General features: G+C 49.7%; 5 protein-coding genes across 5 annotated transcripts; 2 read left to right on the top strand and 3 right to left on the bottom strand.

Annotated features, from left to right (window-relative positions):
* Window positions 1–1,169: 1,169 nt before the first annotated feature.
* On the top strand, window positions 1,170–2,911 carry BDV37DRAFT_296030 (uncharacterized protein; the record flags this gene model as incomplete). The annotated part of the gene is made up of 5 exons (XM_032090025.1): window positions 1,170–1,286; window positions 1,338–1,570; window positions 1,634–2,602; window positions 2,659–2,702; window positions 2,758–2,911. 5 exons carry the CDS (start codon window positions 1,170–1,172, stop codon window positions 2,841–2,843), a joined length of 1,449 nt encoding a protein of 482 aa, XP_031945892.1. The 3' UTR covers window positions 2,844–2,911.
* Window positions 2,912–3,841: 930 nt separating this feature from the next.
* Window positions 3,842–6,903, bottom strand: BDV37DRAFT_279057 (transcription factor domain-containing protein; the record flags this gene model as incomplete). The annotated part of the gene is made up of 5 exons (XM_032086247.1): window positions 3,842–4,145; window positions 4,394–4,814; window positions 4,872–5,104; window positions 5,161–6,648; window positions 6,701–6,903. 5 exons carry the CDS (start codon window positions 6,901–6,903, stop codon window positions 3,842–3,844), a joined length of 2,649 nt encoding a protein of 882 aa, XP_031945891.1.
* Window positions 6,904–7,227: 324 nt separating this feature from the next.
* BDV37DRAFT_279056 (amidohydrolase family protein) lies at window positions 7,228–8,333 on the bottom strand (the record flags this gene model as incomplete). The annotated part of the gene is made up of 2 exons (XM_032086246.1): window positions 7,228–8,162; window positions 8,219–8,333. The coding sequence occupies 2 exons, from the start codon at window positions 8,331–8,333 to the stop codon at window positions 7,228–7,230; spliced, it is 1,050 nt and encodes a 349-aa protein (XP_031945890.1).
* A 558-nt stretch (window positions 8,334–8,891) lies between these two features.
* BDV37DRAFT_296025 (cytochrome P450) lies at window positions 8,892–10,587 on the top strand (the record flags this gene model as incomplete). Its single annotated transcript, XM_032090024.1, has 4 exons — window positions 8,892–9,140; window positions 9,190–9,361; window positions 9,399–10,381; window positions 10,435–10,587. The coding sequence occupies 4 exons, from the start codon at window positions 8,892–8,894 to the stop codon at window positions 10,585–10,587; spliced, it is 1,557 nt and encodes a 518-aa protein (XP_031945889.1).
* A 74-nt stretch (window positions 10,588–10,661) lies between these two features.
* Window positions 10,662–11,918, bottom strand: BDV37DRAFT_279054 (alpha/beta hydrolase; the record flags this gene model as incomplete). Its single annotated transcript, XM_032086245.1, has 4 exons — window positions 10,662–11,213; window positions 11,269–11,360; window positions 11,416–11,526; window positions 11,576–11,918. 4 exons carry the CDS (start codon window positions 11,916–11,918, stop codon window positions 10,662–10,664), a joined length of 1,098 nt encoding a protein of 365 aa, XP_031945888.1.
* Window positions 11,919–12,096: the final 178 nt, after the last annotated feature.

Below are 12,096 nucleotides of genomic sequence, written 5' to 3'. Positions count from 1 at the left end.
GTACTATGCCTGAATTTACAACTTCAAGGGTAGATCGTGATGATAATTGCTAAAATGAATACCTTGGACATCTCACTTTCTCAGCGTTGGGTAACAGCAATACTAAGTAATACAGGTGTAGTGAGGATCTAGAGCTAAATATCGGCATTACTTGAATATATAATTCATTTCCTAGTTTCTCTCCATTCTTCTTGCTCCATTATACGTTACTCTTCACCATCCTCCCCAAATTCTGTCAGGCTGGAGGCCAGCCGTTAGGGACATCACTGTCGAAAGAGAAGCCATTTTGGCTGCCGAGGTATTCCCAGTTACCATAAGGACAACATTCCTGTGATAACTGCAAAACGTCTCCAGTTTAGACTTCATGTAAGCAGTACCTCTCGCTACTGTCTGATGGCCCTACACTTCACTGCTTGGGATTTGTTGATTATGGTGTGTTGCACATAGGGTTGATCCACGCTAAGAGAACAATCAAAAATGTGGCACTGTGGCAACCCTAAAAGTCCCTGCCGTCCGGTCTGTCAGGATGAGAGCTTTCCTATCGCCCCGCGGCCTGGCTTGACTGCCTGCATTGGCATCCGGTCAGGCTGGCGCTATATCACCCGTAGCGTCACCGTCTGTGCTAGTCCGTCCGATCAGAAAAGCAATGTGCGTCCGTTCGATTTGTGTGGTATTAGGGGTCCAGCCGCGCTAGTATCGTTGTATCTTAAAGCACGCCGCCTGAAGGCAGCTCCCCTCATCGATTGTGTTCAACGTGCTTGAGCGGGGGCATAGGCATCTTTAATGACGATCTACAAGAGTGTCGTACGCGACTGACGAAATTCAATAATGTAGCTCCCTGTTGCTGCGGCCGCCGATATCCTTTCGGCCGATCGACAGCGGGCAGAGCAGACCCCACCTGGTGGAACCACGCAAATCAGATCGAGTTCCGAGCCGGTGAGAGTGGAGTTATGGTTTAATATTGTGTGGGTAGTGGCACCTAAAAAGGAAACCGTAGGTGGTGCGCATCCTACGTCTTGTGTGTCTACACTACAGCGTATTGATAATCCTCTGGGGGTAACTAGCATAACCGACTACATGCCGCGGTAGGTCCATATCTCTGATCAATATAAGAGCACCAGCCTAAGGCCTCCAGTAAGGAAAACCATCGTTTGTCGAACCTCAACAGAATGCTTTTTTGGATGACGGCGACGGCCGTTCTGGCCTTACTGCTGACTACATCTGCCAAATCTCCTACAGGCACGTGTGATGCAACCATGAATGAGGCAACAGAATTCTCGTTGATCGTGTGTTCTACCCTTCCTAAGTGAAAATCACTTGCTAAAAATCTCTTTCAGTACGGATATCCCCTTATTGCGTACTCGCAACTAGCCCTTCCCATTGTGTCAGAGCATGGGACCAACAGCCTCCAGCACCAGCGACAGCTTGCAAATCCAGAGCGGAAGAGTGTGGTGCGTCCAAACGTGGACACCCTGTACTCTCACAGCATACTAGACATATCACACGAGGATCTGGTGTTCGAAATCCCCAATATCACAGACCGATATTGGGTGTGCCCTTTTTACGATGTGTAGGTCGCCTTGCCACGCTCGCCCATTTGCCATTAATGAATTCTCACACGATACTATAATAGGTATGGTAACAACTATGCCAATCTCGGTTCTATTACCAAGAGTCCCCCGGGCAAGTATCGTGTGCGATACGCCTTCGGTGTGGGTGAGGAGCCGGGTATCACATATTGTGGAGGGAAATCTGAGCGTCCTGAATGTGACGGGTATCAAGGCTTAATCAACGCCCCTACGCCATATGGGGCTGTTGACGCCCGCATACTCGTGAGACAAAATGATTTGGAGATGGTTCACACCTTCCAAAACCATACCTTGCTCTATACAGTACCTAGAGTGGGCCAGGCGAAGCCGTACGCGCCGAAGCTGACGACTACAATGCTGAATGCCTCGCTTGCCCGCGACCTTCCCATGCGTATCATGCAAATGACAGCGCGTTTTACACCACATAACCCGCCGCGAAATATCTCTGATGTTTCGCGTGTCGACACAATGCTTCTCAAGGCCGGTATTCATGACGGCTATTCTAAACCCGTGGGAGCTAATTTGACTCACATGGCACAGATGGCAGAGGCCGCAGTTAGCGCACACGCGTATCTCCCCAAAAATATTAGGGACCTAAAAAAAGGCTGGCTTGGGCTGGCTCCATCCGCACAGGGGGATTATAACTTAGACTATAAGATGCGGTCTTTTCTGGCCCGGTATGGCTACCTGGCCCTGGACGCTACGGAGGCTCTCTATCCAACATACCATGATCCGAAAAAAGAGAATTTTGCCCTTACATTGGAACCCAAGGAAGCGTATATGATTACGTTTGTTGGCAAACCTCCCCTTACTAAACAGGGATTTTGGAGCATCACTGTATACAAGGAACAATATCTGGTGGCAAATCCCCTTAAACGGTACGCATTGGGCGACCGATCCAATCTTACCTATGCGGATGGCGCTCCGGTATACGGCACCGACTCCAAGAACGCAAGCTTTCAGATCCTGCTTCAGCCGGCGGATATCGAGCCACCAAAAAACTGGACTTCCAAGTACGTCTTTCCTAGTTGCTTTCCATTATATGATCAAAGATGCTGAGCATATACAGCTGGCTCCCTGCACCACCTGGCGGAGGAGAGATATCGATCAGCCGTAAGTTACACCCAAGGTTCCATAAACAACTTTCATCTGATTCCTGGTCAACCAGTTCGTTTTTATGGTCCAGCACAAGCTCTTATTGGAGGCGAGTGGGCTTTTCCAGAAGTGAAGAAACATGCCGCTTTTGAAGGATAATCATCCCTCAAACCGTCAGACATGATACTCCGGCTTAGTTCTTCACATACCTGATCCCTATCAATACTGCTGTTACCAGGCTATATTTAACTTTATAGAAGTTTGTTCTTGAGATAATCATACTGTAAAGGCGTGTTTATTTATAAATACACTCATTCAAGTGCAAAAAAAGCATACTGCAAAAGCAAACTATGTTGCTTCCCCACCCCTGACACGGCAGCAAAAGTAGAAACAGCATTAGTAACAGCCCCGTAGACAATCTTCCCGGGCGGGGTTCAGCTGAACTGGATGCATTAGTGCGTGAATGCAAAAGGCCCAGTCATATCACTGTATTACTGGCGCCAGGATTGCTAGCCTAATTGATTGTGTCAGGGGCTTCGAAGAGTGCTTACATGTAATCCCAACAGCATCGCAGCCATGGGGAGTTCCCGACAGTCGACATAGCCTGGTGGCTTCCTAGAGGACCATCATGTACATCCCCTGCCCTGGAATAGCTTGCTGCCTGTGTAGATGGGCAGTGCATTTTGCTAGCTGAGACGGTGACCACCAGCGAATCCCTCCTATTGTATGCTTTACTTTTTTTTTTTAAAAAAAAAAAAAAAAAAAAATTGCTGGTCATCGTCACCCTCCCTTCTAAGACCCTCTCGCCAAGACTACTACCGCATCTCTGACATGTTCAGTGGCAGTGGCGCGGTACATCTCCATTTGTTCGATAATGACTCATTCTATCCGCGGTACGGAGTGTACCGGTGGCGATGCTAAACAATTCGTCTTACATACAGATATCCATGGTCAGCTGTTACAGGGTAATGCCGTTGGCCATTGCTAGATTCGAATGGACGGTTCCGTAGCGCGGAATTCGGGCACCACTTCAAGGCATAGGTAATCAATTTCCCGCTGAGATGAGTGGGCTCCTATTAAGGTCACCAAGATACTCTCTTCCATCAGTTGGATGGATATTGGCCCGAATGGCTCAATGGTTCCAAAGGCTACAGGTCTTAGACCTGCAAATCAATGACCAAAGCCTCCGATGGACCAAGGAAAAAAGTTGCAACGCCATCTTGAACCTCTACTGTCTCCCTGGCCTCCTCTACCGGCAGCTCGCAAGTAGTTTCCTGACACGACTGGCCGGCGATTGAGACATTTCCTTTCCCAATAGTAATCGTAGCCATATCAGCCGTCAGCCGTTTTGCAGAAACAGAAGACGCGGGAATACCGCTCAGAGTGAACTCAATCTTGCGTCGTATTCCAGTGGTGAAGTAGTCAGAATTATAGAGCAGGACGCGTAGTGGCTTCTCGTTACTATCGAAAGTCAGTTGGGTTCATTGTCCTGCTCCATGGTGTAGGGGTTTGACATACTCGATCACGGTACGTCGTGATCCTTACCTGCCCTATAGATCTTCACCCTATCAGTGAGGGTTTTCTTCTGGTTCCTAAGCCTTAGGAACTTTCTGCGATCGGTCACGGCGTACTCCTGAATATAGATAGAGTTGCTCTATCGCAAAGGCGAGGCAGTTGTGCACTGCGCGATTCAAGGTCAAGCATTCCACTCAGGCAACAATCCATGCAGTTCGTTGAAATCAAAGGGTCCCAGAAACCCCAGATCGTATGCTAGTGCTTCCGTGGAAGCATCCCAAGTGAGCCCACCGGACCCTTCATGTGGTAGAGGCTCAACGCCAGTCAGCTGGATTTGGTTGGTCTGTGAACTGATGTGTTGAGGCTGTTGTTGACTATTGGCAGTTGTGCTACATGCCGCGGCGGATGGTCTCTGCTGGTGAGTAGCCAGGACTTGGTTGCGCGTGGCTTGTAGGAACTGTATAGTGTTTCGGGCCGACACACTGAATGATCCCATCCTTCGTAGAATTTCCTCGCATTTAGCCCATGTTGAGTCGATGGTTACTTTGTCTAGCTCGTCCCAAATGGGGCGACAGGTGTAAGACATTACTATTACCATCCCTGCGGTCGATATATCTAGGCTTGGTTAATATCGATGATTAATAATTTGGAATGTTGAAGGGGGGCGCATACAAAACCCGTTATACCACCAAGTGTCAGTTGCTGGATCCAGATGGGTGTCATGGACGAGGGAGATAAGACTGATCGCTGCTTGGACACAAGCGGCAGCACATTTCGTCAAGAGTGATGTTTTTATCATGCTATGAGTTGTCCTGCGACGGTCTGTGTCATGGGTGCGACCAGGGTTATCGGAACAGAGTTGTGTGAAAATTGGTCGATATAGAAGGAGATGGAGGTACAGAAATCTGGACGGGTAGGGACAAGTCAACCTCCTATTCACTGGCGTTTACTTCCTGCCTACCTTGCATGGAGCACATTTCTCTGGCGTCTCAAGATGAGCTGCTTGGCTGATATAGTTGTTGGCGTCATTGGCTTCGTCCAGTTCAAGAACGATGGTAGGTTGGACTCGTACTCGAACAGCTTCTCTTCCAAAGAGATAATAACATCTAAGCCTCCCTGCTTTGCTGTAGGACCACCCGGGGTTGCACTGCTTTTGCTCCACCAGACCTGATACACGTCAGATAATATACTGTCTAGGATTCTGTACAATTCTATGGTGGCAATGTAGAAGACCATCACAGATGGGCTTTGGTCTTCCCCGGATCCCGCTTCAGAGCATGCCGGTAGTGGAACACTTGGTAAATGGGAGGTCATCGTTGGCCGACCGTAAGTCATGCTTACAAACATATCCATCATCACGCATCCATGCCAAGTGAGGCGTTGGATTTCTTGTTCGAGCGGATGTACATTGTCATCCAATTCCGCTTCATGAAGGCCCAGTCCCTGGGCCACGCGGCAAGCCACACCTATGGAGTGCCAGCACCGATGGGGGTAGGGCGTTGACTGCAGAAATAATCCGGCTAGTAGAAGGCATTGGACAGTGCCGACGGAGCAGATATCCAGAATGTCAAGACCAATAAACCTCTTCGCCCTGAGAAAGAAGGTATGGGCAGCCGCTTCTCGCTCGTGGACGGGCATATCGGCAAAGTGGCAGCCAAGAGCAAAAATGATATTGAGCGCACAGATGAACACGATCGATCGAGACCCCGAATGATTTTTGTTTCCCAGTCCAATATCAAAGTTGCTCAATGGTTTGATGGGCTGCTCACGCCCGATCCATAGATTATCGTAGGCGTCTTGTAAACTCTGGCGGTGAAAAAATGGGTAGAGACAGTAGATCCGGTCCCAGAAGCAGTCCAATAGGTGATCTGCTAAGTCCCTTGGCGGAAGGAGAAGCTCATCTACCTGAAACTTGCTTTGGGGTGCCCCGGAACCTTGTGTTAAGGATGACATCTCTTCCCTTCGACTTAATGGACTCGGAGTTTGTTCTGCGATGTTGCGAATTGTCGTGCTGTGAGGTCTGCCTGAGCCCTTCGCCAGTAGTCGCATTAGAGAAACGGCTGATGAGCTGCCAAAGTATTCGTTCACAGGTCTCCCAGACTCATCGACAGAACTGATCGCGCCCATTCCAGTGACGTTACTATGAGGTTCAAATGGGGTCGAAGGGTAGATCTCAGTCTCAGTCACGGGAGGACTATATACATGTGCGTTCACGGGATGCGATCTGGCCGGCTCTGTATGGTGTGTAGGCGAATGTTGTTGTGCTTGCGCGCTCGTTGTAGTTGACAATATGGCCTGATCCAGCAACCCAGAGGCGTCACCCGAATCGTTCTCAGCTGTCAAAGAGTTGTCCATGAGGCTCTCGCCTCCAAATGCAGGTACGGGGACCCCTGCTTTGGTGCATGTTTCCTCCAGCTCTCGGATACGATGATGAAGCATCCGAAGATACCTACGCTAAATGTCAGCATCTTGGACTCTGCATTACGTGCCATATGACGCACTGATCATTACTAGCTGATCTAGCATTGTCCGTTGTCTTGTATAGGCATTGATCAATGTTCCGTCCGCGCGCCCTGCAGGCACCGCAGATCGGTTTTTGGCCATCACATCTAGCCTTCCTCGTCCTGCATGGCTCGCATGCTAAGGCAATCTTCCGACGACGAGGTCCCGCATTTTTACGGACCGCAGATTGGCGTGACTGCATCGGGGCTGTATGTGTATTGCATTGAGGACATGGAAGGAGGGGATTCCATCCGCGACGTAAGTCAGGAGGTTTTGTTCGGGCTGGTTCCGGGCGGGCCGGAAACGTTCCGACAGGGAGTTTATCGAGTACCTCGGGTTTGCTCAGTTATACGCACCGAACGGCGTTGGGTAGCCAGAAGTCCGAATTGGGATGAATAAAGTAGGTTCTAATTGAATAAAATCGGATAAAAAAATTATATCAGAGTAATAGATACAAGAGTTTTATAGGCAAGGTTATTGTTGGACCACCAAATGTATGATGTACATGGATATATTTCATTGGGAACTAGCTGTTCGTATTACGGCTTGAGACAAGCCTGGGAAACAACTTCATTGCATTCCCAAAGTTGATCTTGTCCCGGAGCTCGCAGCTCATCTCATAAGACTCCAACTCCTCCAGGAAAGCAGGGTACGCAGTTATCGGTGCATATGGGAAATCACTACCGTACAAGATATGATCAGGGGGAACCATCTTGAGGAGAAGATCCATGACTTGTGGGGAGGCACTTAATGCCAGATCGTAATGGAAACTGCGGAATGCTTCCATAGCCTTGTCATGGGTTGTTCCCATGCGGTGCGAAACCGCAAAGTCTGGTGCTTTTCGCATCGGCGTCGCAACCCGGGAGATGATGTATGGTAACGACCCCCCAGCATGGGATAGGATAACCTTGCAGTTGGGGTACTTGAGGCGCGTGCCATTGGTGATCATGTCCATGGCAGTACGGGTGGTCTCATGCGGATAGTCGATACTTGGCTGAGGTAGTTTTGAATTGACGGGGTTGGTGTCGACTGGATGTGTTGGATGAACGAACACGACGCAGCCTCGCCTGTTCAGCTCACTCCAGATCGGTTCCACGTCCGGGTGTCCAAGATACGTGTTAGAGTCACCGTATCGCGTAAAAAGGGTAACTCCATCGGCATGCAGCGTATCCAATCCGTACTCTATCTCTGCCAGGGCGTCTTCAGTGTCCAGGATGTTGGGTAAAGAGACGAAAAAGCCAAAAGATCTGGGGTCCTTGTCCCGAAGCTCCGCTGCGTATTCATTTAATTGACGTGCAAGCTGGGCACGTCTTTGACGATCGGGAAGAATACAAGCTCCCGGGGCTGTCACGGAGAGAACAGCAGTCTGGACGCCGACACGTTTCATTAGAAGCTTGGATGCCAAGGAGGACCAGCGGGGAGTCGGCCAACCACTAGGATCCCCTCCTTGATCCTCAATCGCTAGATTATTCAAGTCAAATCAGCTCTCATTGTGGCAGCCCAACAGAATCACGAACCCTTTGCATAGAACGGTGGCACGAAGTGATGGTGAGTATCGATCTTGTTGACCGGAGGTGTATGACTCCATCCGATCGCCTTCTCCCGAAGCCAGTCAAAAGCGTGCTCACCCATGGCGTTGGAAATAATTCTCTTGCGGAAATATACTAGAAGGAGAAGCGTGAAAGGGGCCAACAGAACAACCCGCATGATTCTTGTGGTGAAACTTGTATCTCTGGTCCCACAGCTCGCCTCTTAAACGAACGTCGGGATCATCACGGCCGGGGAGGATGCATAAGCCACGTCATGCTGCTGTTAGCCGTGGTGAAATCTGTCTCTCTGACCACATAATTCGCCTCTTAGAAGAACATCGGGATCATCCCGGCGGCATGTCTATCCGGGTGCGTAAACCCACCATGTTGCCGTGATACCCTGGCTGTCGACGTAGGCGATTGCATAATTTTGAAGATTCTGCCGCTAACATCGTCCACAGATGGGAATGTATGTAGCCTTAAGTAAACTGTGACATCCAGAGTAGCATATGGGCCCCGTGCGCCCAACAGCGGCAACGGCAACGGTGGCGAAGTAAGCATCGGAACACACCCGGTCTCTCAACATGGCTTCAACGAAGCACTTAAAAACACCCATAATAGCAAGGAAATATATTCATTCATAAACAGAGGAACTAGTACAATGAGCACACCTATCCATGTCCAACTTTCGGTCATTGTTTCTGCACATCCCCTCGCCGCTACGCTCGTCACTCTCGCGATCTGCCTGGGAACAACATTCCTTGTAATCCAGGAGATTTTTACGCCTGTTGGAAAGCGAAAACCACCCCCGGGAAAGAAATGGAATCTCCCGCCTGGCCCTCGTGGAATCCCAATATTTGGCAGTTTGCGGGTATTGGATAAAGCACGCAGTGACAAAGACTACAAGATGGTTTAGATATCTGCTCCTGGCTTAACAAATGGAAGCTAATACTGCATAGCATAATGAACTCGCCAGATATGGCGAAATGACAACAATCCACCTTGGATCAAAGACATGGGTTCTGTTGAACAGCAAACGCGTGGTTTCCGAGATCATTGCGAAGCGCGGTTCTCTTACGAACGGCAGAAGCCCCATGCCTATAGCCAGCGGCATCGTTAGCCGAAACGGACGTTCGTTCCCTGCTGCTACCTCCCTCGGGATGGACAGAGAAAAGGCGAGTAATGCACTCCCTTCTCAGTGGGTCGGCTTTAAAGCAATACGGTTCCTGGCAAGAGCTCGAGAGCACACAGATGCTCGCCGAATATCACTTTTATCCCCGACTTTGGTACCGCCATCACTACCGATATGCCAACTCTGTGGTGCATCGTATTGCCCTGGGCGAAAGGCTGGTGAAGACCCGAAAGGAGCTTGCTGATCTTCAAGATGTGGTCACTTACTTCATTGGGAGCATCGGCAGCAGCTTGGTTGACTGGTTTCCCGAGCTGGACAAGCTTCCTCGTTTCTTACAGCCCTGGCGTAAACATTGGGAGAGGCTCGGGGATTGGAATGAAGAAGTCTACAAGTCGTGGTGGATACCGGCGAGAGAGAAGGTTGAAAATGGTACTGCCCCTCCATCATGGGTGCGCGATGTTCTCCTCCATCCGGATACCAAGTTCACTGGGGACGACAGGGATGCCATGTACGTCGCACTTCAATTGTTAGAGGCAGGGAGTGATACCACCCGAGAAGTGTTGAACATCTTTGTGATGTCTGCCTTATGCTACCCGGAGAAGTTCCAGAAAGCAAGGGAAGAGGTAGATCGCCTTTGTCATTCAAATGGGATGCGCCTCCCTGGTATCGACGATATGGAACAGTTGCCTTATATTTGTGCCATGATCAAGGAATTACTCCGATGGCGCCCTATCTTTCCTTTTACACCTGACCATACATTGACTTCAGATATGGAATTTGAAGGCTATCATTTCCCGGCCGGAGTTGGGTTCGTGATCAATGAGATCCCTGTGTGCAATGAGTGCGACGATCCAGAAGAATTCCAACCCGAGCGCTGGCTTGACGGCCACGAGACCGATGCTGCCCATGGCCTCTGGCAATTCGGTGGTGGCCGGCGTATATGCGTAGGGTACATATTGGCATTCAGGGGCCTCTTCATCAATATAGCTCGGTTAGCTTTCTGCTACAACTACAAAGCAGTAAGTAGACGCCCTGAGCTTACGAGTGGGAGATCGAATAACTGACGGTACAGAATGGCGCTTTCGACTCGAAACGCCTGAACCACCATATGACAGACGAACCATTCCCGGTCGAGGTGACGCCAAGAAGCCAGGAGCATATGGCACTGATCATGGAGGAAAGAGCTCGCCTCGGAGTGTTGGAAGACGCGAAACGCCAAATGTAACATCAAAGGCGTATTTACATAGTGTTTCGTCTCAGTACTTTAATTATTTCTCGACATGATTGTGTCATGGATCACTATTTGAAGCTAGATATAATGAAATGGGTAATGGTTCTCGTCGTCTCACTTGGAGGTCTTCCAGCCGCGAAATCCATGAGCGGGCCATCGTGGGCCTCGTTAGCCATATAGATTTCCACTTCACCCGTACTATTTCTCTGAAGAGTGGCCCCCAACTCCTGAATATGATCGCTAAAGACCTCCTCATAACCCCCAGTGAGAAGGATACGCTCAGCCGCGTCCAGACCTTCCCACCACTTCTCCGGGACATCTAGTGCCATACCCCAGCCTTTCCCGGCAGAAATCTCTTCCTGCCAGGGAGAGCCATCTACCAAGTCTTCACCCCATTTACTCACTACCTGTTTTCCAAGAACATCGACGCTGAACCATTTGTTGTACGAGGGAGTATTGAAATTAAATGAGCATAGAGGGGACACGAGGAAGCAGCCTCGTACCCCATGATGTCGATCAACGTGACAGTCTTCACGGCCCTCAAATGGACGATGATGATGCATATGCGATAGTAGAGACAGAGAAAGGTGACCACCCGCAGAGTCTCCTCCGAATATAATCTAATGAGCTTGATGTGAGCTTATTATTCAGACATATCTTCATCCGACCACCTACATCAGACAGCTCATAGCCTGCGGACAAAAGGTGCTTCAGAGCCAATATTGCCTGCAGCATTTGTCGAGGATATGAATGCATAGGAATCAAGTCTGAGATGTCAGCTTTTCGACCAGGTGTATGCTTTTACCGTGGAGTTGTACGAACCATATTCAAGAATGCACGCACTAAGCTGGATACCAGCGTTGCACACTTCTTCTCGGATATGTTCCACCCAATCCAGGTGGGCCTTGGACAGTGGCATCACATATCCTCCACCTACAAGTTGTTAGAACTGTTATAGTAGGAAATGGCTAGGAGACATTACCATGGAAGAAAAGGAGCACCTTCTTCCCTCCTCGGGGGCCCACCCACAGCACCCTGGTGGAGTTATCAGCGACAACATCCACACGAATGTCAATCCCCCTCGAAGTGATCCATTCTTTATACGCGTCAAAGGTCGAAGGTAGGATCGCCTGAAGTTGCACTGGAGGGATATTGAGCATCAAACTACCAGCAAATCCATTCCAGATAGCTGGCTTCATCGGTAGCTTTCTCAGCCAAGCCCTGATAATGGCTCGCCCAATCCTACCCGTCGCTGACGGCAAGACGAAAAATACGAAGTTGAAGAGAACCTGTAGACCCCCCACAGGGGACAATTTGCGAGCCATTTTCTACACACTTATCGGGCAAGCTGGGCGCAGAGGTTCTGGATATTTGATAGAACTCTGGAAGGCGGGTGCATGCCGACCCCGCAATCCTTATACCGGAACCGATCCGTTCCACAGTTAGCCTCGGTAGAAATCAAGTGCCGTGGAGGAGCCTACGCCAGCTGGACACTAGACAAAC

This window comes from Aspergillus pseudonomiae (assembly GCF_009193645.1).
Source record: "Aspergillus pseudonomiae strain CBS 119388 unplaced genomic scaffold BDV37scaffold_6, whole genome shotgun sequence".
Taxonomy (NCBI): Eukaryota; Fungi; Ascomycota; class Eurotiomycetes; order Eurotiales; family Aspergillaceae; genus Aspergillus; species Aspergillus pseudonomiae.
This window is presented reverse-complemented; position numbering and strand designations above follow the sequence as displayed.